This window comes from Mirounga leonina, unplaced genomic scaffold (assembly GCF_011800145.1).
Source record: "Mirounga leonina isolate KUSES-001 unplaced genomic scaffold, KU_Mleo_1.0 Mir_101609, whole genome shotgun sequence".
In the NCBI taxonomy this organism is placed as follows: Eukaryota; Metazoa; Chordata; class Mammalia; order Carnivora; family Phocidae; genus Mirounga; species Mirounga leonina.
The window spans coordinates 9,136,221-9,161,905 of NW_023270164.1; the positions used below are offsets into that span (position 1 = coordinate 9,136,221).

Here is a 25,685-nt window from a genome sequence, read left to right on the forward strand (position 1 = left end):
CTAAAAAGAAGTTATCCCTAATACTTATTTGCCACGAATCATATGTCAGGTTCTCCTGTATTTTTTTTTTTAAGATTTTATTTATTTGACAGAGAGAGACACAGCGAGAGAGGGAACACAAGCAGGGGGAGTGGGAGAGGGAGAAGCAGGCTTCCCGTGGAGCAGGGAGCCCGATGCGGGGCTCGATCCCAGGACCCTGGGATCATGACCTGAGCCGAAGGCAGACGCCTAACGACTGAGCCACCCAGGTGCCCCCTGGGTTCTCCTATATTAGTATAGAACTTTTATAGAGGACGATTTTAGTCCCTATTTGAGGGCAGACTTTTTGTGCCCCCACTTTCCTAGTGCATCAAACATAGAGCAGACACTGTAAATATTTCCAAAATGAACAAACTGAGCTGGCTACTAGAGCTCCCCACAGTAGCCTGCCTCACTGTAGCAGGTGAAAGCATCATGCGGACATGGCACACAGAAGTGTGACCAAGGTTCCACCTCATGTCGCGTATTTTTCCCTCTAATTCCACAGGAATGGAAGGCTTGGCAAGGCCAAAACAGAAAAAAGCTCAAAAAAGATAAAACAAGTACTTATAAGCAAAATCACTTTGTATTAAGAAAGTCGGAGTTTTATTTAACATTGTACCTGAGTCACCGATGACAGTAAAGGAAGAAACGGGAAGATCAATTCCCACGCTCAATTCTAAGGAGTCGTGATAATGAAAGCACACAGACTGTAACCAATCTTGAAGTATGAAATGCCTCATTGTTTACAATACACGAAATATACTACGGGGGCTTCCTATTGAAAGGAGATGGCCTGAATCCCTGCAGTCTTTCCAATCTGAAGACCCCAGTAAGTGTTGTTCTGCCCTTTTTCCAATTCCAACATAGAATTCTATGAACAAAATGAATCACACAGAGAGCTTTTCGGGGCAAAGGGCCTCTGAGAGAGCGTGATGTGGCCCGGAGAAACAAGTCAACTGGCCTAGCCTTCAACACAATGCTACCAAAACCTGAAAGCCTTAGCACTTACATCTCAGATTAGATCAGAGAGACAATTCTGTTTAAGGTACAATTTCATAATGACAGAAAATCACTGTCTTTCAGATAGTAAATTCATACCATACTACTAAGTATTTCAAAGTAATTTTTACCTCTTTGTGAAGAAGGGGCCAAAATAATAAATAGGATTTTTAGAAATGAGAAAGGAGGTTCACTCAAGGTTAATAAAATGAATCAGTGACCCAACTACATGTACCCTCAAAATAATTAGCTCTGCCCAGGCTGCCAGGATAAATACATTAATTAAAGAAGCTTATATACAAGAAAATTTTGCAACTACAAATATCAAAAAAAAAAAGAGAGAGAGAGAGCTTTAGACATGAGTATTTCCTTAGAAGAGCCTTCCTTGAAACTGTTTACTATACTTATCATAAAAGCAAAGTAAGAATTGCAGAAAACCCACCACCTAAAAACTGATATTAAATCTGTTTAATATCTTTAATAATTCTATTACTTCTAAGTCCTTCCACAAAAGGGCATTACAGTTCTTCAGTTTATTGCAAACATATCTTTAAAAAAAAAAAAAAGCCAACCGCAATGTTGAAGCTATAATACAAATTTTTAATTACCAGCACTACACTATAAAGCAAAATGAAGAACATCTTATTTAAATAAAACAAGGATAATATTTCACTGGGGAATATATCCAACACATTTTTTTTCTCTATATGTCTACATCCAATGGTGGTATTTTATAGGCTAAGTTCAAAACAAATGCATATTTTAAAAAAATAAATGAAACGCATGTTTTGCTCAGGAATACTATTGTACACATACCATATAGGTTGTTTTTACAGCAAATACTAGTTTGCCAAACTTCAATGGCAAAACACTGAGCTGTGAGTTTGGTACTGTCCACCTAGTTGTTTCTTGCTGCCCTGGAGAATCTGGCGGTGAGTATTGTCGAGAAACCTTGTTGCCACCATTTCTCTTCTTATAGGTGACTCCACTGTGATAGAACATTCATATCCTTAAGATGCAAGGCCTAGCAAAAAGCCTCCCACAAATCCACTGGATATCACAATGTTCTGTTTGATAAATTCTGTTGCCTGAAACATAAGTTTAAACAAAAATACTCTTAATTGTGCTACAACATGGACAAACCTTGAAAATGCTACACTAAGTGAAATCAGACAGACAGAAAAGGGAAAACATTGTAGATTCCACTGACGTGAAGAGTGAAATTCATCGAGACAGAAAGTAGGACAGAGGCTACCAAGGGCTGGGGAGAGGGGTCAATTGTGGGAATGTGTGCTTAACGGTTAGAGTTTCTGTTTGGGATGATGAAAAAGTTCTAAATGTGGATAGTGGTAATGGTTGCATGAAAGTGTGAATTCAGTACCTAATGCTACTAAATTGTGCATTTTAAAATAATTAAAATGGTTAATTTTATGTTATGTGTATTTTGCCACAGTAAGAAAAAGAAAAAAATGATGCAAATTAAAGAAAAACATTCTTACTTATTGAATCTGGTGCTAAGTAACATTTTCACAGCTGTTTTCCCCAATTCAATAAATATTTGGCAAAGATTCTCGTACACCTACTACTGCAGGTGCCAACCACCACACAAGATGCCAAGGCTGTCCATTATAATCTGAAGGAGCACAGAGCCCCAGCCAGATCCAGTAAGCTTCTTAGCTACTGAGATAATGGGTATATCAATGGCAAAAAATCTCACAGGTAACAAGAAGCTGTAGGGCAGACATAAATGGTCCATTTAGCAAGTTATTAGCACAGATTCCACAGCAGGCACAATGATATTTGTTCACAGTCTACTTGGCCAGCAAGAAAAAATGTACGGGATCAAATAAATATCACGTCAATAAAATGCTCATCCCAAATAAAACCATGAAAAAGCAATCAGACAAAGCCAGACTGTGGGATATTCTGCCTACATGCTTCAAAAATGTCAGTATCATGAAAGCCCGGGGGGTGGGGGTGGGGGACAAAAACAAAAACAAAACACAGTTGACGGGACTGCTAAACATTAAAGGAGCCTTCAGAGACATGATGATAACCAATTGCAATATATAATTCTTTTTTTTTTAAAGATTTTATTTTTAAGCATTTTTTAAAAGATTTTTAAGTACGCTCTACATCCAATGTGGGGCTTGAACTCACAACCCCCAAGATCAAGAGTCACATGCTCTACTGACTGAGCCAGTCAGACACCCCAATATATAATTCCTGATTGGGGGAAAAAATGTATAAAAAATATTTTGTGGAAAAATTTTAATATGGACTGTATATTAGGACATATTATTGCATCATGTTAATTGGGGGGATTCATAAGGGTAACTGTAGTTGTACAGGAGAATATCTGTACTCTTAGAAGATACATGCTGAAGTATTTAAGAGTGAAAAGTAAGGATGTCTTAAATGATTAGGGAAAAAAAAGTATAATCACCTGTACACACACAGAGGTAAGGCAAATGTAAAATGAGTAGGTAAATAGGTGAAGGGTATTTGGGTATTCACTGTATTTGTCCTTCAACGTTTCAACTGGTCTGAAATTTTTCAAAATTAAAAGTTGTGGGTATTAAAAGAACATAATAAAACAAAGGCAAGGAGTTTTCAGTTCAATTCTAAACAGAGGATAAGAAAAATATACATAAAAACATTAATAAAACTAATATATTAATAAAATATACACATTTTCAAAATATCCCACCTCATGAAAAAAATAGGTAGTTTTACACCTTGTCTACACATGTACACATTTGTAAAATGCAGAGGAAACCTTCTGGAAGAATAATGTTATCAGCTTTTACATGCAGATCAAAGTAGGTGGGAAACTGGCAGGGGAAACTATGTTAACTACTAAAAAAAAAAAAAGATTGATTTTTTTTTTTTTAAAGTAATCTCTACACCCAATGTGGAGCTCAAACTCACAGCCCCAAGATCAAGAGTTGCATGCTCTTCTGATTGAGCTCGCTCTCCCACTCCAATGATTGATTTAAATAGTGGCTTGATCCCAAATTTTATTTAACACTCTAAACATGACCCAAAACATTCACTTTTTAGAAGAAGATAATCACTAGTCACATTTTCTGTAAAGTGAAACCCATAAGGAAAAAAAAAGGAGCCAGGGGCGCCTAGCTGGCTCAGTTGGTACAGCATGTGACTCTTGATCTCAGGGTCATGAGCTCGAGCCCCACAATGGACACAGATTACTCATTAAAAAAAAAAGAAGAAAGAAAGAAAGAAAAGAAAAAAGAAAAAGAAAAAGAAGGAGCCAAAAATGTACACTGTCTTACTTCTTCAATTATATTGTTGATTTCAGGTGCTGCCTTATTTGCTCGTTTCTTAATCTGTCTTTTGGCTTTGTTTACATCTTTTTCAACTCTCTTCCAGTCAATCTGCACATAGCCACTGTGACTGGCAATCTGCAAACATATAATAAAAATGGTTAATTCTAAACCAACTAGGTTGTTGACAAATCTATTACCGAGGAATATATGGACATTTAGATTTCAAGAAATCTATGAAGCTTATAGGTAAGATATCACCATTTCTTCATTTAAAAAATACCGAGTGCCTACTCTGTGCCAGGCATTATTCTAGGCCCCCAAACTATAGCCAATGACAAGGGAGACATCAGTCCCCACCCTCAGAGAGCTCTGTATCCATAAGGGAAAAAAGATATTAAGCATAATTAATTACTTAGATGTGATGAACACTATGTTAAGAAACGTATAGTACATGATGAGAAAAGATTCCAAAAACTACTATAACTGTACCATAATTCTATCAGAGCTTTCGGAATTTGGGGATTAGCTAAAAAGACAGAGATGATCCAAGTTATACAGCTAATTAAAAAGTACCCTTTAATTAAACAGATGTTTAATTACAAGGGATCAGAAGCCAATCAGTTATTAGGTCACTAAAGAAATCTAAAGTAGCCTGATAAAGGCTCTTTACTAACTCTGGCTCTTTACTTAAATTAAGAATGCATTCTGGCAATCGCTTTTGAAAGTGGAATACGAAAGAAATATGCTCTACACAAGGTTCATGCCATAAGTCCTTTCAATAAAACTAGCTAAATGCTGATTAACTACAAGAAAACCCCACATATGGTATTATTGAGACGCTACAAATTCTGAACAGGAACAACAGCATGGTGTGTAAGCCAGTACCATAAATTAGTCTCTCCAAATAATAAAATAAAAAAGTAAAGAATCACACTAGTAGTAAACAATTAAGCCATGTACACCATTATAAATCACTTCTAATACACTTATGCTTTCTTTGTAATTTTGTAAGGCACCCCTTGACTTTGAACCACAAATAAAACACTTCAAATAATAAAAGTATCTGATTTTATAGAAGTAGGTCGACTGAAGTTCCATTTTCACTGTGAATACAGACTCCACAGAGGAATGGATTTATCTGCATTCCTTCATTTATTCACCTATTATCACTTCAAACTCCAGCCTTAGCAAAACAGAGTGGTGATCAAATCAAATGGCAAGTGAAAGCTTTTCCTGGCAGTCCCTGACACAGTAATTTGGGTCACAGGCATGGAGGTGATGGTGAAACTTAGGGACCCTCCCGTACATCACAGTTAAAATACAAGGGCTCCAGATTTAACAAAAGCAAGCAGATTTCAAGGGGAGTTGAAACTTGCAGGAAAGGAACAATGTAAGGTGAGCTGCCCATTTTTCTGGTTTTATCCTGAGGGCAGGATGCACTTGCAGGGTAGCTAAAACTTAAATAGAAAACATGCTATCTTTCTGGCCCAAAGAACCAGATGACAGAGTCTACGACAATAACAGCTACCAGAAATGAGAGAGCTAGATAAGGGGAGCCCCAAATTCTATGTGTAAACTCTACCCAAGTCCTGAAGCACACATTCATGGGGCAGAGCCACACATTCTGGCCAAGGCTAAAAGAACTGAACTGAGATTTGAGCTGCTACCCACCACAGGTGAAACAGAGCTTACAATTTGAGTCTAACCAAGTTAACTGCCTGCTAAAACCAACATATCAACACTTTTCAGAGGAATAAAATAGAATCCAGAGTTTCCACAACTTAACATTCCCAATGCCCAGGATAAAATCCAAACTTATTTGATATAGGATAAAACAGGAAAATGTGGCCTAGTCTCAAAAGAAAATCAATAGATGCCAACCTTAAGAGGACCCGGTTATTGGAATCATCAGGCCTTTAAACCTGCTATTAGAACTATGCTCAATAAGGTAAAGGAAACTATGCTTGTAATCAATGAAACACTAAGTAACCTCACCCGAGATACAGAAAATTAAAAAAGAACCAAATGAAAATTCTAGCATTGGAAAATACAGTATCTAAAAGAAAATTCTTAGAAAGGCTTAATGGCAGAAGGTAGATGACAGAAAAAAGAGTCGGTGAACTTGAAGCTAGATGCTAGAAATTCTACAATTTGAAAAAAAGATTGAAAAGATAAATGAACAAAACCTCAGGACATTATCAAAAAGCCTAACATGCATGTAATCAGAGTCATGTTCAGAAAGAGAAGAGAGAAAGAATAGGAGGAAACAAATCTTTAAAGAAATAATGGTCAAAACCTTCCTAAACATGGTTAAACACACAAATTTACAGATTCAGGCTCAGTAAACTCCAGGTAATGATCTAACATGATTATGAAATAACAATACTCAGATGACACGGCGGGGCGGGGGGGTGGTTTGAGGGGAGGGGGAGGCACAGAGGAACATAAAGCATGCAAGTATGTGAGACAGGGGAGGGGGGCAGGCAAGGAAAGTTCAATAAATGAGTTCAAGTCTCACATTCCGTAACAGGAAGCCAATAGTTAATACCTCAAACTGAATAAGAAATATTCAATTAACTTGTTTAGGAAAAAGGAAAGAAATACCTTAAGAATCAGCTAAGAGTTCATGTAGTTGCCTCAAGGGAGGGAAAAATGGGGAAGGTGGGTAGTGAGGGAGGCAGAGGATTCCTCTAATCTGTAACAAGCCTTGTACATGTATTTGACCCTTTGAATTAGGGGCATATACAATTCCAAAAAAAATTAAATTTAAAAGACTTGGAAAACAGTGTGGAGGTTCCTCAAAAATTTAAAAATAGAGCTACCCTATGACCCAGCAATTGCACTCCTGGGTATTTACCCCAAAAACACAGATGTAGTGAAAAGAAGGGCCATATGCACCCCAATGTTCATAGCAGCAATGTCCGCAATAGCCAAACTGTGGAAAGAGCCGAGATGCCCTTCAACAGATGAATGGAGAAAGAAGATGTGGTCCATATATACAATGGAATATTACTCAGCCATCAGAAAGGATGAATACCCAACTTTTACATCAACATGGATGGGACTGGAGGAGATTATGCTAAGCGAAATGAGTCAAGCAGAGAAAGTCAATTATCATATGGTTTCACTTATTTGTGGAACATAAGGAATAGCATGGAGGACATTAAGAGAAGGAAGGGAAAAATGGGGGGGGGGGAATTGGAGGGAGAGATGAACCATGAGAGACTATGGACTCTGAGAAACAAACAGGGTTTTAGAGGGGAGGGGGGAGGGGGGATTGGTTAGCCCGGTGATGGGTATTAAGGAGGGCACGTACTGCATGGAGCACTGGGTGTTATACGAAAACAATGGATCGTGGATCACCACATCAAAAACCAATGATGTATTGTATGGTGACTAACATAACATAATAAAATTAAAAAAAGAACACTTAAAAAAAAAGACTTACATACCACTGTCTATTTTAAGATGGCAGTGTGCTAAATATCTACTGGAAAACACTTAACACCGAGTTACTAGAAAAGTTTTAAGTTCTAAATAAATAAATTTGTATCTTTAAATGTAAGTAAAGGTGACACAAATATGGAAGTGGGCCTAAAGAACAATGGGCAATCAGCCTGAAAACCACGTGTTACTCTTATCTCCTCTTTCAGTTTCCTTCTAAGTTTTCAAGGTGTGTCATATTTGGGGGAAAGGCTGGTTTGATGCAGACAGGTCCCATATTCTTCTGCTTAGTGACTTCAAAGAATATGTAGACTAGGCATAGAGAAGTAAAAGGTGGCAATGGCAAAACGTGGATTTGATTGGTGTGTATCGAGTGGACCGAAACAGACTTCTGCAAAACTGACAGAGTGGACTGAAATTAATTCTTTTTATTCTATGAACATTTTCAGAAACTCTGCTTCAATCCAGTACCCTTTCCCACTAAAGAGAAATGACAACTGAGTTTTCAGAATAGCTATAGAATTAAGTATGTTCTTGATTCTATATAAACACAAGTCAAAATCCACTTAAATAAAATTGTCTTCTGTACAAAAGCTGGCATGTTCATCCAAAGGCCTAAATTTAGATATTAACCATATTCCTTTTTACCTCTTGGCACAAGGAACAGGCAATTACTCCTAATAATGCCACCGATAAAAAGAAAATACATATTTTTAAAAAACTGTTTAGTCAACAACTCAAAATCTGTGCTTAACGCGTAAAAATCCAGTCCCTTTGTACTTCAGGCAATGACACGGGTTATTATATGATCAATGGCTTTGGTGTTGAAGTCAGATTTTGGTTGCTATGAACATCAATCATTTTAAAAATCTGGTAGGACTGACAGTTCTCTGTATCTTTAAAATTATTGCTAACATTCATTCCCAGAGATTTTCAATTTGGGGACTTACTATATTTGATCTTCAGGGAATGATATTTTTGGAAAAATATATGCCAAACAGACACGAATGCCAGACAATATCTTGATAAACATCCTCTAACCGTGAAGCATTTTTAAACCTTATACTTACAGGAACATGAAGAAAACTAAAATTTCAAATCCCCCTGCCTCAGAAATAGGATTATGGATGATTTTTTTTAAACCCAATTTTCCACTTTCTATGTTATTATGGTTCCCTAGTTTTTAAAATCACGTTAGAAATTACTAACAGCAATTTCCTCTGAGAAGGAAAACTGCATGGCTAGGAAATGGGGAAAAGAAAGAGACCTTTTGAATTTTATGTACTCTGTGTGAATTTTAAATATATGTTTAAAATGGTCAGGATGCGGGCGCCTGGGTGGCTCAGTTGGTTGAGCGACTGCCTTCGGCCCAGGTCATGATCCTGGAGTCCCGGGATCGAGTCCCGCATCGGGCTCCCTGCTCGGCAGGGAGTCTGCTTCTCCCTCTGACCCTCCTGCCTCTCATGCTCTCTGTCTCTCATTCTCTCTCTCTCAAATAAATAAATTAAAAAAAAAAAAATCTTTAAAATGGTCAGGATGAGAAGGTTGTATTATGGATGACATGTTTATTTTGCTGAAGAGATGTTTTAAGGGAAATTTGGTTATGTAATAAAAAAAATGAGGCACCTCAAACTTTAATAGTTGTCTTTTTAACTGGGATCTTTTTAGCTGGGATCAAACTATGCTTATAGAATATAGAAGTATTTAAAATTGTTGTCTTTCATGACAGATATCAGCTTTCAAAACTCACTTTAGTTTTTCCATAAACTGATACTTAAAAGAAAAATTCCATCTTCTATTAAAATGGACAGGACTGAAATGGCTAAACTTGACTTTCTCAGTTCCCAGGGGCTACATATGTTAAGCAGAGACAAGGACCTAAGGCTCCGACATACCTGAAGAAGAAGAAAGCCACCACCTACTGCAGTTGCTGCAAGCTTTCCAACTTTCTGGAACAAAAATCCCGCACACCTTTAATGAAAGGAATGACAAAAGATGAGAACAACCAATGATGTACTAAACTTTCTCCCTCTTCTCCTTTTCATTGCTTTCCTAATAAAATCTTAGTATCTTCCCATTTCTTTCGATCATATCCTTTATCCATTCAGAAACCCTCAGTGTTTCCCTTGTTCTACAGACAAGTCAAAAGTGCACAATCTAAGGGCGCCTGGGTGGCTCAGTCGGTTAAGTGTCTGCCTTTGGTTCAGGTCATGATCCCAGGGCCCTAGGATGGAGCCCGTTGGGCTCCCTGCTCAGCGGGGAGCCTGCTTCTCCCTCTCCCTCTGCAGTTTCCCTCCGCTTGTGCTCTCTGGTTCTCACTCTATCAAATAAATAAATAAAATCTTAAAAAAAAAAGTGCACAATCTAGCGTGCCTGACTGGCTCAGTCGGTAGAGCATGCGACTCTTGATCTTATCAGCATTGTAAATTCAAGCCCCACACTGGGCCTAGAGCTTACTTAAAAAAAAAAAAAAAGTGCAAAATCTAAATTGTGATATGCTTCAAAATGAGGGATGGACAGAAGAGGAAGGGAATTTATAGGAAAAAAAGATTGGCTACTGAAACAATGTTGAGTACTCAGGGCCTCATTACACTCTTCCTTCTATATTTGTCTAAGTTGAATTTCCCCATAACAACAGTGATTTTTTTTGTTTTGTTTTAAAGATTTTATTTGAGAGAGAGAGAGCATGAGCTGGGCAGGGGGCGGGGGATGGGGGGAAGAGCAGAGGGAGAAGAAGACTCCCTCCTGAGCAGGGAGCCCAACATGGGGCTCAGTCCCAGGACCCTGAGACCATGACCTGAGCAGAAGGCAGATGGTTAACTGACTGAGCCACCCAGGCGCCCCTGTTGTTTTTTTTAATGCAGTCAAGATATTCCATACACCTGGCCAACCCCCACTCTACCCAAACCTTCTGCTCCAATCCTATTAGTTTCCAAATAGGTCATCAAGCTATTAATCTCCTTGCTTCTAGGGGTTTCTACCTACTTTTGCCCATCTAAAGCTTTTCATCCTTTGAGGTCCAGCTGAAGTTCCACCTTCACGACTACACTTAAGCCCACATTTCTCATGGCTTCCTTACCTACATCTCTATCTATCTATCTCTCTATTAAACCCATTTTGTTTCACCTATTCTGTAAGAATGTCAGTCCATACTTCTTTTGGGATTCTCTCCTTCGGTGAGCTCATATTCCCTTCAGTATTCCAGATCCATACTGTGCAAAAGAATCTCGGATTTCTAACTCTAGCCTTCTGTACTGGATTGAACAGTGCCCACCCTCCCACCCCCAATTCATGTCCTTCCCAGAACCTCAGAGTGTGACCTTATTTGGAATAAGGGTCACTGAGGATGTAATTAGTTAGAATGAGGCCACACTGTAATAGGGTGGGCCTTAAATCCAATATGACTTAATCCAACATGTCACAGAGACACTCAGAGGGAAGATAGCCATGTGACGGCACAGGCAGAGCTTGGAGTGATAGGTTTACAAGCCAAGGAATGCCAGGGATTGCTGACAAGTACCAGAAGCAAGGAGCAGATATTCCCTCTGAGCCTCCGAGAAGGAACAAACCCAGCAGATACCTTTCAGACTGCTGGCCTCCAGACCTATGAGAATAAATTCCTTTTGTTTTAAGCCACCTAGTTGTGGTACTTTGTTACAATAGCCCTAGGCAACAAGTACACCTTCATAAATGGAAAATTTACATTTCCATGGGCTTCTCTAGCACACAGAATGACATATTCAAAATGTCCCAAAGCAAAAATCATCTTTCCAACCAAATCAACTGTTGCTAAGGTCCCAATCTGTTAAGTGAGAGCACCATTCTCTAGGTTTGCCTTCTCATGTTTATCTCAGACTCCACCTCCTTCATCACCTTCGGGGTCCAACTGATTGCCTGATTCTACATACTCGATTTCTGGAATATTATCTGACTCGGTCTTCTTTCCACTCTCAAGGGCATCATTATTACCTTGCTTCCAAACCACACTAAGGGCCCTCTAGCTAGTCTTCACACCTCCCATCTCTCCTCGCAATCATCCATCCTGGTATTTCTTATTATCATCAAAAACCTATAACTACCTACAGTCGCATATAACCTCCTTAGCCTCCCATGCGTGGCCTGAATTGGTCTGAAATGTTAACTGGTTAGGTTAATGCCCATTCCGCCTTAACATACGCCACAATAGTACATCAGTTTTATACCTTAAGAAAATTGCAAAAGTTTACTACACTGAATCTAATGTCATTGCAACAAACCACCTAACATTAGAGTGCTATTACTTAGCTCCTGGGCCGACACCTGGCTATAATCCAAACACGTATTACTGTAAAGACCGTGTCCCTCAGTAGGGGAGTCGGCAACAAAGGCTCTGATAAGGGAGCAGAGGAGGCCAGCAGCAGCCAAGTCACAAGTATATCCCAGGGACCGTGTCTCACAAGCATGTCTATCCTTTGCTTGATGGCACGAGCCACTAAAATAAAGCTACTAACTCCCCCCGCTCTGTCTCTAGGCTTTCCAAGCAAACTTCCGCCAATTATGGGGCTTCTCACCGAGTCTGGCCTACAAGGGGAAAGCACCCAATGACGTAATAATTCTATTGTTCGATCATTTTTTTGGTCTCTTTTAAGATGGGGCTTTAGGCCCAGGCTCACATTAACCAGTCACCCATGGCACCAAATTGTGAGCTTATCTGAGCAGAGCACCAGACTCTCTATTACGGAGGGTGAAGGTACAAGCTATCTGTGGAGGATCAACTGAATAACCAGGGCCCTGACCAGGCATCTCACTTCTAATTGCAGGGCTTTTCATAAGCAGCATTAACAAGTTACACATCATGAAGAAATACTGCACCTCTGCATCACAGAATCTTCACAATGCAGGTTTCTACCATAAAATGGCATTTACAAAAAGGCATAAAGGAGTGAGCCATTGTTCCAAGGTACATGTAAAACACAAATCAAAAAATTTAACACTTACCAAGTATGTAAATAACGTAAGATAAGTTTAACCTAGAATCTAAGAAAAAAATGATTACTCACAAGCTCAGCACCCCCACTAAAGTCAAAAATTCTCTACGGCTGTGAACATTTTCAAAATAAAGGGTCACACTTGTTTGACCCTTGTTATTTGGCTAATCTTTTATTCCAAGAATAACAACTTGATCTATAGCAGCAATTATGTAATCATGTAGCCTAAAACATTAACTGGTTAGTTAGGTTAATGCTTATTAACTGTTCCTCCTTAATGCATTCCACAATATTATTACAGAGTAAGCAATCAGTCCTTTAATTCCAACGAAGACCCAGTTTAATTCCAACTCTTCTTCGAAGTATAATAATCCAAATTAGTCCACAAAAATCAACAGAACCATCGGATTCATAATTTTCACTGAGAATTTTACACAGCTCTCTACAGGGCTGACAATCCTGGAGACCAGGTCTACTCAAAGCCTCAAAGGCTTTTCCAGTTGTTAGCTTTGAACAAGTAAAGATTATTTACATATAATTAACCCTTTTATGTTTCTTCCTTTTTACCCACTATCACTGAATCAGATACAGTACATTTGCTCAGTGTGAGAAGGTGTAAAATATAGAAAGTATCAAAGGAAGGGAGGGGAGGAACAGTGGAACAAGGGGTGGGCACGGGGAAGCAGATCACCAAAACCACTGAGTCCCCAGAGAGTGTGGATCACACCCATCATATCACAGAGAAAAGCCTCAAGGTAGAGCTCTTCGGGGATTAACAGTGTAAAGCCACTGAATGTGCACAGTAACTGGCCTGTTTACAAAAGGGCAGCAGTCAGGATGCCAATGAAATTTAATGAAAAAGATGTTGTTCTCACCAGCCAGTCACTCCACCCATTACAATCTGGGTGGCTACCGAGTATTTTTCAACCATAGGTCCGGAACTGTGGCCAAACACTCGATTCCACCAATGGTGTCTTCTTGCATACTCAGTTAAATCCAACACTTCGTAAGACTCGTCATCGCTTTCATACTCTTCAAAATACAAAATGGAAAACATAAATTTAGAGTCAACCCAAAGTCAGAAACGTCCTGTACATTTTTCATCTGTTATTAACTCACTGCTAGCTTTGGCCCACAGCTAAAAATGCCCAGATGGAAACATTAGTTGGTTAAAAACCCAATCCCTGAGACTAGGGCCTCAAGAGTAAAGGGGCCTGGCATCTCCCTTCCAAAGGCCCAGGGACCGGCCTGGGGCCGGAGCCAGAGCCACGTCAGAGTTACACAGAGGTGAGGGGTCGCCTCCCCAAATGGCAGTAAGGCCAGATCAGAGTTTCACAGCAGGAAGGGTCACCCCCAAATCTCAGTAGGGTCCGGGCCAGAGCTAGACCATTTTCATCAGTGGGAGAAAGCGGGGGAGGGTGGGGTCCTCCCCTGACAGAACCGGTTAGAGGCCTGGCAACATGAAATTACTTCACTAATTCACCTAAAAGGCTAAAAAAGCACGTTTGAAGATGGAAATGACGAGCCAGAGGTGAAAGTGAGGCAGGAGGCGGGGCTGTGTTGGGGACGGGGGTCGCTCTCCGCCAGAGTTTAGCCCGGAGGGGAGGGAGTCTAGTTTCAAAGGGGTGCCTCCAAAACACAGAGCTCCAGGACCCCTGGGGCCGGGGGAAGAAGAGGCGCCCCCGGGAGCAAGGTCGAGAGCTGTGAGCCGCGTCTTGGATACTACTTCGGGCCCCGGCCGCTCACCTTGGGGAGGGGGGTTCCGGGTCGCCATGATACCGCCGGCGGCCAGCTCTGAAGGTGGTCCCCGCCCGCCCTCCTCTCCCCACTACTTTAAGAGACCTTCTAGGCCCAGGTGAAAGTCTATGGTCTCTTTTTTCCTCCTCCCCTTGCAGGCGCGTTGTCCCGTCCCCGCCCCTCCTCTCAGCGCAGGGTCTTCCGCGCAAGCGCAAGGCTCAGGGCTGGGGGGGTGTGGGGGAGGGAGGGGAGCCGCCGCGCGGGGGCTTGTGGGAGTTGTAGTCCGTTGCCCTGCGCAACCCTTGCTTCCCACCCCACCCCCACCCCCCTAGAATTCCAGCAACTAAATTTTGTAATTTTGTTTTAAAGAGCCTCAAGGCTGGAGGAGAGGCGGCGTCACGTGATGGTATAAAGCGAAAACCAGCTTGGCATTCTCAACACTATACCAGGATGCAAGCGCCTGAGAAAAAAGGCTTTTAAAAACGAGATAAGAGAAACCCTGTTTCAAACCGCACTTTTGTAAGGAGGCAAGGGCACGCCAACAGATGGAAAATTTTTCCAACGTGCTGCTGCTGGGAACTGGAACCTGTTTATCCGCTCCCTCTCCACATGTTTCCTGCCAGGAACCCAAGGGAAGTAGAGGAAGGCCTAGGGACTGACCTGACACGATATTCAAGAGGACATAATTTTTCAGCTTCATTTTTATTTAAATCTCACAGAGGAACGAGGTCAAACTCTTCGCCCAGAAGCCCCACCGGATTCTGTAGAATGAAAACTGTGTTTGATTACCAAGCAGCTAACTCAGGTTCACATAAACCGGTCCCTAAACCTGTTTTGAACTTGTATTACACCTGTATGTGCTATACAATTTAAAAAGCCCTCTCTGAACTCGTTTTAATGGAAAACAAGGAATTCTGGTATAGGATGTGTAGGGGCCCAGGGCAGGCTGCCCCAAATGTACTGCAATGGCATATTGATTATTTTGAATTGAAGCTACCGGGGAAACAAGGGGTGCAAGGACACCCAGAACTTCCTCTGTCTCCCTGAAAGCAGGAAATAAATTTCCCGTGTGAAAAATACCCTCCCTGTACTAAGAAGTAAAAAGACATCCTTATCAGCAGAGATAGGAACTTTAAAACCAAGAAAGCTGGAGAAACAAAACTTGTTATTTTTTTTTCCTAATCTACTACCTCAGCCCAAATTCTGCTTAGAATTCCTTATTAACTAAAGCTCCCTTACTAACTAAAGCTTTAGCCTGTCAATTCTTCACAAATTATTGTCTCTATCTAAAATGTATCAAAACTGCCTGCCTTGGTCATTTCTTTAGTGTCTCAGTTTCATTATTGGACCTCCATGCACATGTAATAAAACTTTTTTTTCTTTCTCCTGTTCACCTGTCTCATGAATTTAATTCCTAAACCAGCCAGAAGCAGCCTAGGCGGAGAGAAGGAAATTTCTCCCTCCAGAACAGTTGCATTACTTAAAATATTGGCTTGCATAATTGCACTTAGCTTTTCAAATCCTGGTGCTTTAAATGCAAGGGTTCATTCTCTAAAGTTCCTCAGCCCGTGGCTCCCAAAATTCAATTGCAAGACTGGCTGGAGATGTTAGCCTTCAAAGACAGTTACTTTTTTTTTTTTTAAGATTTTATTTATTTATTTGAGATAGAGAGCACAAGCTGGGAGCAGGATCAGAGGGAGAGGGAGAAGCCGACTCCCCGCTGAGCAGGGAGCCGGATGCGGGACTTGATCCCAGGACTCTGGGATTATGACCTGAGCCGATGGCAGATACTTAACCTACTGAGCCACCCAGGTGCCCTTAAAGACAGTTACTTTGTGTAAGATGCCACTTTTCAGAAACAAAACAACTTGAAGACTTTCTTTCTTCCTCTCTTCAGATGTCCTCTCTGAAATATTTTTCCAAAAGTTAAAAGATCTGAGTTCGTATGCTCTCTCTCCGTTGCCCACCCCTCTCTTAATGAGTGCTAACAAATAGAGACATAGCAAATGAGGGGCCACTGAAAGAAGAGAATGGAGAAAAGAGAAAGGAGAATTACAAATTGGAAGAGCAAAATGGAGCATTGACTGGGCCAGTGACGCCCCAGTGACACTTTCACATAGTTCTAGAAATATCTGCCAACTACAGAAAGAAGCCACTTTCCGGTTAAGGCAATGTGGTATTTAGAATCAAATGGTTATGGGGGCACCTGGGTGGCACAGTCGGTTAGGCATCCGACTCTCGGTTTCTGCTCAAGTTGTGATCTCAGGGTGGTGAGATCGAGCCCCGAGTTGGGCCCTAGCGCTGAACGTGGAGTCTGCTTGGGATTCCCTCTCCCTCTCTCTTTGCCCCTCCCACCCCTCAAAATAAATCTTTAAAAAAAAAAAAAAAGAAAGAAAGAAATAGTTATGGAGAAATTAGGGGGAAAATGGAACACTGCCCTTAAGATGCCAAAGAGTAGACTTTTGTATTCAAAATGTGTCCAAAATATGTCCAAGAGTAAATTAAAAGCCAATCATTTCTCCAAAGGCCTTGGGGGCTGAGAAGGAGCTTTTGAATGCTCTTCCCTTCCTTCTTGCAGTGACATATCCCCTTGCCATTACCTTAAGAAAGTTGCTTGCAGAATATCTTTTTCTAGTGTGAGTTTTTTCTTCCCACCAGTGAAAAAGCTGTCATTTTGTTGGCTCAGTGACAAATGGTCTAATGTGTGAGTTGTATACACAGACTCTAAAAAGCACTATGGGGGCGCCTGGGTGGCTCAGTTGTTAAGCATCTGCCTTCAGCTCAGGTCATGATCCCAGGGTCCTGGGATCGAGCCCCACATCGGGCTCCCTGCTCCGCGGGAAGCCTGCTTCTCCCTCTCCCACTCCCCCTGCGTTGTGTTCCCTCTCTCGCTGTATCTCTCTCTGTCAAATAAATAAAATCTTTAAAATAAATAAATAAATAAAAATAAAAATAAAAAAATAAAAAGCACTATGATCTAATCTCCCCCATTGGCCCCAACTGTCACTCCCTACTAGATATTTGCATTTTGAATGATCTACAAATTTGGCTAGTCTAAAACACACTATTTTTGAAGCTACCCAAAAGGAACATCTACAACAAATTCAGAATCACTCTCCTTTTCCCTTCTCTTTTCTCCCACCGGTAAACTGTCATTTATCCTATACTTACATCACCCACGCTGTGGCATCCATTCTCTCCTTGATGTTCTCCAAAGCCATTCTTTGGATCACTGCAAAGGCCTCTCAACTGGTTTCTTCCTGTGTTTTCTCGCCTCTCCCAATCCCACTCCAATCCAATCTGTCCTTCTAAAACCTGCAGCTGACTCTATGTGTTCTCTACTTCTATACTCACAACAATTGCCCATAATAAGATAAAGCCTAAACTTCTCAAGGCATACTGCAGGTGTGGGCAAACTTTTTCGGCAAAGGGCCGGACAGTAAATATTTTAGGCTTTGTCACATATTCTTTTTAACTTTTTAAGCAATCCTTTAAAAATGGAAAAATCAAGGGCGCCTGACTGGCTCAGTCAGTGGAGCATGTGACTCTTGATGTCAGGGTCGTGAGTCAGAACCCCACGTCAGGCCCAGAGCTTCCTTAAAAAAAATATTGAAGTAAAATTAAAATGTAAAAATCTTTCTCATCTCATAGCCTCCACAAAAACAGAACTTGGGATAAATTTGACCTGAGGTCATAGTTTGCTGACCTCTGGCCTACAGGACCCTTCACATTTTGGACCCAAGTTCGCTCTCTGCTTGCTCCAACTTTCCTCCTCTTCGAAGTCCACTGACCTTGTTTTCTGAATACACGTTGCTTTTTCCGACCTTCCTGACTTGATCCATGCTCTTTCTCTCCGAAAGCAATGTCTCCCTTTTCTGCCAGGCACATACAGACATACATTAAGATACATCTAAAAAGCAGGATGCCTGGGCAGTTCAGTTCGTGAAGGCTTTGCTTTTGGCTCAGGTCATGACCCCAGAATCCTGGAATTGAGCCCCGGTCCCCAGGTCGGGCTCCCTGCTCAGCGGGGGTGAGGGGGGTGTGGGGGGGTGGTGTCTGCCTTCTCCCTCTCCCTCTGCCTCTGGCTTTTAAGGTTTAACCTTGAAAGCTCAACAGATGGTATTTGTAGGTACAGCAGCCTTCCTGTGTGGGACTCAATTGAAGAACTTTGCAACTCTCTCTACTCAAGCTTTCTCAGCATCTGGAATTGAACACCTTTACCTCTTTACCTCTTTACCTCTTCTTCCCGTTCAGTGGCAACACTAACCCATTACAGATGACCCTTGAACATCACAGTTTTGAGCCACATGGGTCCACTTATACACAGTTATTTTTTCTGGTAAATACAGTGCAGTAGTGTAAATGTATTTTCTCTTCCTTATGGTTTTCTTAATAATATTGTCTCTTCTCTAGCTTCCTTTATATTAAGAATACAGTATATAGTACATATAATATATAAAATACGTGTTAATCAAGTATTTATGTTATCGGTAAGGCTTCTGGTCAAGAGTAGGCTATTAGTTTTGGGGGAGTCAAGTTATACACAGATTTTCGACTGTGTTGGGGGTTGGTATCCCAAACCCCCATGTTGTTCAAAGGTCAACTGTAGTTCCATGTCTCTTAACCTTTCTGATCATTTTACTTCCAAACTATTACTGGTGGTTTAAGCCACTAGGACCTGATCAGTGCCACCCTCACCCTTACCCACCTTCATAGATGTCCATACCTTGAAACTCCAGAAGGGTTTTTTGCAGGGTGGGTGGGAGACTTGTAGCCATTAACACCCAGAAGACACCTGGGCCAATATGCAAATAAACCTAACCCTCAGAAGATTATATCAGCATTCCAAGAGGGAGAAACCTTGTGCAAAATTTATTTTGTAAATGGTATTTTTTTCACCTTAATCCCAACACCTTAATGGAACCCATTCTCCCCACATTTGCGAGACTTAAAATGCTCTGACATGACCTTTCAGAGGCCTGAGATAACCAGTTGCTGATGAGCAAAGTGTGGTGAAGTTGATACCATATACATAAGCTTGTCAGAATATAAACAGGTACAAATTTTAGTAATGTGTGTTCACGGTCTTAAAGATGCCCATGTACTTTGCCTCAATAAACCCACCTAAAAATCAGTGCCAAAGATTGCATAAAGAGCTCATATGCTTCAAGATATTCATTACATGGTTGTTGTTTTGTTTTTCATAATGAAAAGGAATAGAAACAATAGGGGAAAATGGAAAGTGTCCAACAGTAAATGAATAATTATGGAAATTAAGGAATGTTATGTTTAAAAAGACTAATAACAGGAACATGCTTAAGTGAAAAAAAAATTGTATGCCAATTTGTATTTATGGTTTTATTGCAAGTGATTTATTCAATTTCTGCTAAAAATGCATAGGCTTGATAAACTGGAATGGATTACACTGCAGAATTGATTCTGGCCCTTTGGCATTTCTCCCCATGTTAGGCTGAACTAGTTTATAAGGCATTGGTAGAAGAGTACTAGGTGGAAGAAGAAGCAGATAGCCAGGAAAGCTCTAAAGCAGAAGAGTAATGAGAAACTAGCCTGACCACGTACGCAAATATAATTTTTTAAAAAGGTACTAATTAAAACAGTGTGATACTGGAGTATGAACAGACAGACAAATGGACCAGAATACAAAGTCCAGAAATAAAAACAATACATACCAGATTGAGAAATATGATAAAGGTGGATTCTCAAATCAGCTAAATATGAACTTTATTAAAGAACTGTTGTTGGGGGGGGCGCCTGCGTGGCTCAGTCGGTTAAGCATCTGCCTTCGACTCAGGTCATGATCCCAGGGTCCTGGGATCAAGCACATTGGGTTCCCTGCTCAGCAGGGAGCCGGCTTCTCCCTCTCCCTCTGCCTACTGCTCTGCCTACTTGTGCGCTCTCTCTCTGTGTCAAATAAATAAACAAAATCTTAAAAAAACACACACACACAAACAACTGTTGTTGGAACAACTAAGGTTGATATCTGACATCTGAAAAAAGATAAGGCTGGAAGCGTCCCTTAGAACACGTACTGAGATGAACTCCAAATGGCTCTAATACCTAGATGTAGAAATTGAAATAATAAAAACAATTGTAGAAAACATGAGAAAATTCATTTTTAACTTAGCAGCAGTGATGGGCTTTTATGAATGACTCAAAAGATTGATAAATGTGACTGCATAAAAATGAAAACTTAAATATAAAAAAATAAGCAAAGTCAAACGAAAAACTGAGGGTAACATTTGCAGTTCTTGTTGAAGGGGAAGGACTAATCTCCCTAATATATAAAATCTCCTTAAAAAGATAGATTAAAGAAGACCAAATAAATAAAAATCTTTAAAAAAAAGAAAGGGGGGGGGCGGCTAGGTGGCTCAGCCGTTAAGCATCTGCCTTCAGCTCGGGTCATGATCCCAGGGTCCTGGGATCGAGCCCCGCATCGGGCTCCTTGCTCAGCGGAAAGCCTGCTTCTCCCTCTGCCACTCCCCCTGCTTGTGTTCCCTCTCTCACTGTCTCTCTCTCTCTGTCAAATAAATAAAATCTTTTAAAAATAAATAAATAAATAAAATAAAGAAGACCAACCACCCTGACAAAACAGCAATAGACATATAGGCGATTCACAGAAAAAAGAAATACAAATGGCCCTTAAACACATGAACACCCCTCAACCTCGATCCTAATAATTGAACATAGTAATTCTCACTTCATAGATTAACTAAAATCAATTAAGTGTGACAAAACACTTGATATGTTCACGTGATACCTTCATGTGAATGTACAAGTGATACCTTCATGTGAATGTACAAGGTTATTCACTGTAGCACTGTCTGGAATAAGCAAAATATTGGAAACAACCCAAGTGTCCAGTGTTCGGGGACGTTTAAGGAACTATAGTATATCCATACAATCACAGCTGTACTGACTAAGTAAATACAAAAATAAGAATGAGGAAGTTCTCTATGTCCTGATTTGGAAAGTGCCTTAGAATATGTTGTTAAAAGGGGGCAGCTGGGTGGCTCAGTGGGTTAAGCGACGGACTCCTGATTTTGGCTCAGGTCATGATTCAGGATTGTAAGATGGAGCCCCAGGTTGGATCAAACCTGGCGTCGGGCTCCGTGCTCTGTTCGTCCCTCTCCCTCTGCTCCTCCCCCTGCTTTCTCTCTCTCTCAAATAAATAAATTGGTCAATCCCAGGACCCCGGCATCATGACCTGAGCTGAAAGCAGACACTTAACTGACTGAGCCACCCAGGCATCCCAAGAATATGCTGTTAAAAGGAAAAAAGCAAGATGCAACACAACGTGGTACCTTTTTCTAAAGAGCTTTATTGAAATATAATTTGCATACCATACAATGTGCCCGTTTAAAGTGCACAATTCAATCATGTTTAGTACATTACATTATTAATTTTTAGAAATTGTGGTAAATATATCAACATAAAATTTGCCATCTTAAACACTTCGAGATTACGATTCAGTGACATTAATTGCATTCACCAGGTTGTGCCACCATTACCATGTATTCCCAAAACTTTCATCACCCCAAACAGAAAATCTGTAATCGTCAAGAAATAACGCCTCATTCTTCCTCTGCCCAGTCCCTGAATAACCTCTTTTCTACTCTCTATGAATTTGTCTATTCCAGGTACTCTGTAAGTGGAGTCAGAGAATATTTGACCTTTTGTGCACTTACTGCTAAGTGCAGCATAATGTTTTCAAGGTTTATCCCCGTGGTAGCATGTATCAGAACTCCATTTCTTTGTGTAGCTAAATAATATTTCATTGCGTGGATATATGTTTTGTTCATCCATTCATCAGTGGATGGATACTTGGGCTGTTTCCACCTTTTGGCTACTATGAACTATGCTGTTGTGAACACTGGTGTACAAGTTCTGTTCAAGTCCCTGCTCAGAATGCCACCTTTTGCATAACAACCTTCAGTTACATACATATGTATGTCCGCTTGTAGCTTGTTATCTGTATACAGAGACACTGGGAAAATACATATGAAACTGTAGGGGAGGAAAAAGTCATTTTCTCTCTATTCTTCCAGGTTAAGAATAACCTGGCTAAGAGTCCCAGTAATAAAAAACAGATTAACAGGAGAAAAACAAACAGAAGTTTAATAAGATATATACCTCCTGTATACATGAGAGAGACCCAGGAAAATAGTAATACTCCCCAAAATGACCCAAACCATCACCTTAAATACATCTTCAGTTAAAAACAAACTAAAGATGTTGGGGAGTAGGGAGGTCAGGTAAAGGAGGTGACCAGGAAAAACAGGGTAAGGTTGTTAAGCAGATTTAAGTTAGTGCCTTTTCCATTGGGTTTCTTGTGATTTAGTCATCCTTTTCTCCCTGCTACAGAGAGGAAGTCACCCTTACAAATGAATATTTCCCTTGTATGTGTAAATTCCCCTGACGAAAGGGTAAAATCCACTCTGTTTTCAGAGATTCTCCTGTGTTTACACCCTCTCAAAAATAATCAGCTCAAAATAATCCTTAGGCCAAGAGTGTATCTTGGGGTAGCATATTCTGTCCCCCTTCATTCCCACCTCTGAAACTTCCCCATGAAGTTTCACAGTCCAGAATTTGAGTTGACACATCATTCCATAGCTCAGTGAACCAGTTTCCTTCCTAGTCCTAAGAATAAGTCAAAGAGTTGTGTCTCGTTTCAGGAGAGGCAATGATGCAAGAGGGGCTCCCAAAGTTAGGCCTCTATGGTGCAAGCAATCGGGTATTTAATAAGAAGCATTTTTGTGAAAACAAAAGAAAAACAAAGATTAATGGTTAGAACCAGCTATAAACTCAGTTTTTGAGTCCAGAGGGCAGTCAGTCAAGATTACTAGATGTTGGACTCACGGCGTCTTCAGATGGAGTGAGGGCAGGTGGTAGCATCCCGACAAATTTTCCTGATTTCCAGTTTGAATGTGTCTGGGGATGTCATTATGGGTTCTGGTGAATTTTATGAGTAGCCTACATAGTAACAGGCATGAAGATTGTCTAAACATGAGCTATTGTGGTGCTTTCTCTAAAATCTATATTCTCATTTCTCAAGGTCCCCCAAATATCCTGAGGTTCCTGGGCCTTCTAGGAAGTAAGCTTCCTTACTCACCTGGTAAGACTACTGGCAACCCGGGAAGCAAGGCACCAGGCTGTTTTATCAAGAAACTTTATTGGCTCTATAAAATCAACCTTAGGGGCACCTGGCGGGTTCAGTCGGTCGAGCATGTGACTTGATCTCGGGGTCGGGAGTTTGAGTCCCATGTTGGATGTGGAGATTACTTAAAAATAAAATCTGTGGGGGCGCCTCGGTGGTTCAGTCCGTTAAGCATCTGCCTTCGGCTCAAGTCATGATCCCAGGGTCCTGGATCGAGCCCCGTGTGGGGTGCCCTGCTCAGCAGGGAACCTGCTTCTCTCTCTGCCCCTCACCCCTCTCCTGCTCTCTCTCTCTCTCTCAAAAACAAAAAAATAAAATCTTTAAAAATAAAATAAAATCTGTGAGGGGCACCTGGGTGGCTCAGACAGATGAGCGTCTGACTCTTGATTTCAGCTCAGATCATGACCTCAGGGCAGTGGGATAGAGCCACACATCAGACTCTCCTTCTCCCTCTTCCCTCTGCCCTCCCCCCATGTTCTCTCTCTCTCTGTCAAATAAATAAATAAATAAAAAATTATTTATTATAATATATATTATTATATATGTTATTATATATATTATATATTTATATTATATATTATTATACATTATATATTTATGATATATTATATATTTATATTTATATTTAATATTTTAATAATATAATTTAATAAATAAGTATATTTATAATATATATTATAAATATATTATATATATTATAAATATACATGTTATATATAATATATAATTAATAAATAAGTAAAGACATATTTATTTATTTGACAGAGAGAGACACAGCGAGAGAGGGAACACAAGCAGGGGGAGTGGGAGAGGGAGAAGCAGGCTTCCCGCTGAGCAGGGAGCCCGATGTGGGGCTCGATCTCAGGACCCTGAGGTCATGACCTGAGCCAAAGGCAGACGCTTAACGACTGAGCCACCCAGGTGCCCCTCAAATAAATAAATCTTTAAAAAAAATTTTTTTAATTAAAAAAATAAATAAAATGGGTGGAAAAAAAAAAGTGAACCTTGGTGCCTTAAAGCTATCTGGTCATATTTGAGTCTATGCATATCATTCTCAATTTCCAATCAAAGCCTTGGTAATGTAACTGATGTTTCCAATTGTGTCCTGTTACAAGGAGAACATGTTCTTATTGAACTTATGCAAATAAGAATACTCAATAAGAATTTCATAATTCTGGAAGAATAAGGTAGGGAGAAAAAGATAAATATTTCAATTCTGTTGGCAAAGTTATAACTTACCAAATTGCTATAAGTTATAGATAGCTTAGGAGAGATCTCCTTAAATCTGAAAAAAACCAAACCTCAAATAATCACTCATGTTTCCAACAAAAAGTCAAAAAAATTATAATCATCCTCATCAGTCATTCAGCTCCATGTAATTGAATCTTGTTGATCTTGACATTTTCTTAGCAATTTTATGAATTCATCAGTTTCTCCATTAGAGTTCTGTGAATTCTCACCCAGGTCAATAGTGTGATCTGAAAGTTATCAGAAACCTATACTTGTCAGAGTTCTTTCCAAGGAATCTCTTTGAAGATGAAGTACTTTTACAAAAGCATCAGAGTTAAACAATAACTATCTGTAAATGACAAAGAGACTTAAAAATGGCTATGGTGAAAGAGCTGATGAGAGTTCATTATAATGCAATTGACAAGGAAATCTGGCCATTTCTCTGACATACAACATATTAAAATAGTAACTAGAATTGCAACATGATATTATACAAGGACACATTAGATTTTTAGGTCTTTCATACAATTTCTGGAAAACTTGCATTAATAACATTACATTATTTGACAATGCTTATATAATTTAACATAACAAATCAGCTTAATTAGTTTAATATCTCTCTTTTTATAAGGCAGAGCACAAACCCTTTTGACATATTCCAGGAACCCTCTGGAAAATCCCAAAGTCAAGGTCAAAAGACTTCTCTTAGAATTTGATTTAGGGAAGTTTGTCAAAACCATCAAAAGGTTTGGCCAGGGCGCCTGGGTGGCTCAGTTGGTTAAGCGACTGCTTTCGGCTCAGGTCATGATCCTGGAGTCCCTG

At 40.2% G+C, this 25,685-nt stretch overlaps 1 protein-coding gene across 1 annotated transcript; it reads right to left on the reverse strand.

Annotated features, from left to right (window-relative positions):
- Positions 1-601: 601 nt before the first annotated feature.
- FUNDC1 (FUN14 domain containing 1) lies at positions 602-14,663 on the reverse strand. The gene is made up of 5 exons (XM_035003410.1): positions 14,468-14,663; positions 13,597-13,753; positions 9,650-9,725; positions 4,317-4,445; positions 602-2,108 (listed from the first exon to the last, which is right to left on the reverse strand). Exons 1-5 carry the CDS (start codon positions 14,493-14,495, stop codon positions 2,031-2,033), a joined length of 468 nt encoding a protein of 155 aa, XP_034859301.1. The 5' UTR covers positions 14,496-14,663; the 3' UTR covers positions 602-2,030.
- Between the last annotated feature and the right edge of the window lie 11,022 nt (positions 14,664-25,685).

Excerpts from the sequence above, each read along its gene's own strand:
- FUNDC1 (XM_035003410.1), bottom strand. The coding sequence starts at position 14,495 with ATGGCGACCCGGAACCCCCCTCCCCAAG. Across the intron at positions 13,754-14,467 it reads CCGGAACCCCCCTCCCCAAG|AGTATGAAAGCGATGACGAG; the intron begins GTGAGCGGCCGG and ends TGTATTTTGAAG. Across the intron at positions 9,726-13,596 it reads ATGGGTGGAGTGACTGGCTG|GTGTGCGGGATTTTTGTTCC; the intron begins GTGAGAACAACA and ends CTTTCATTAAAG.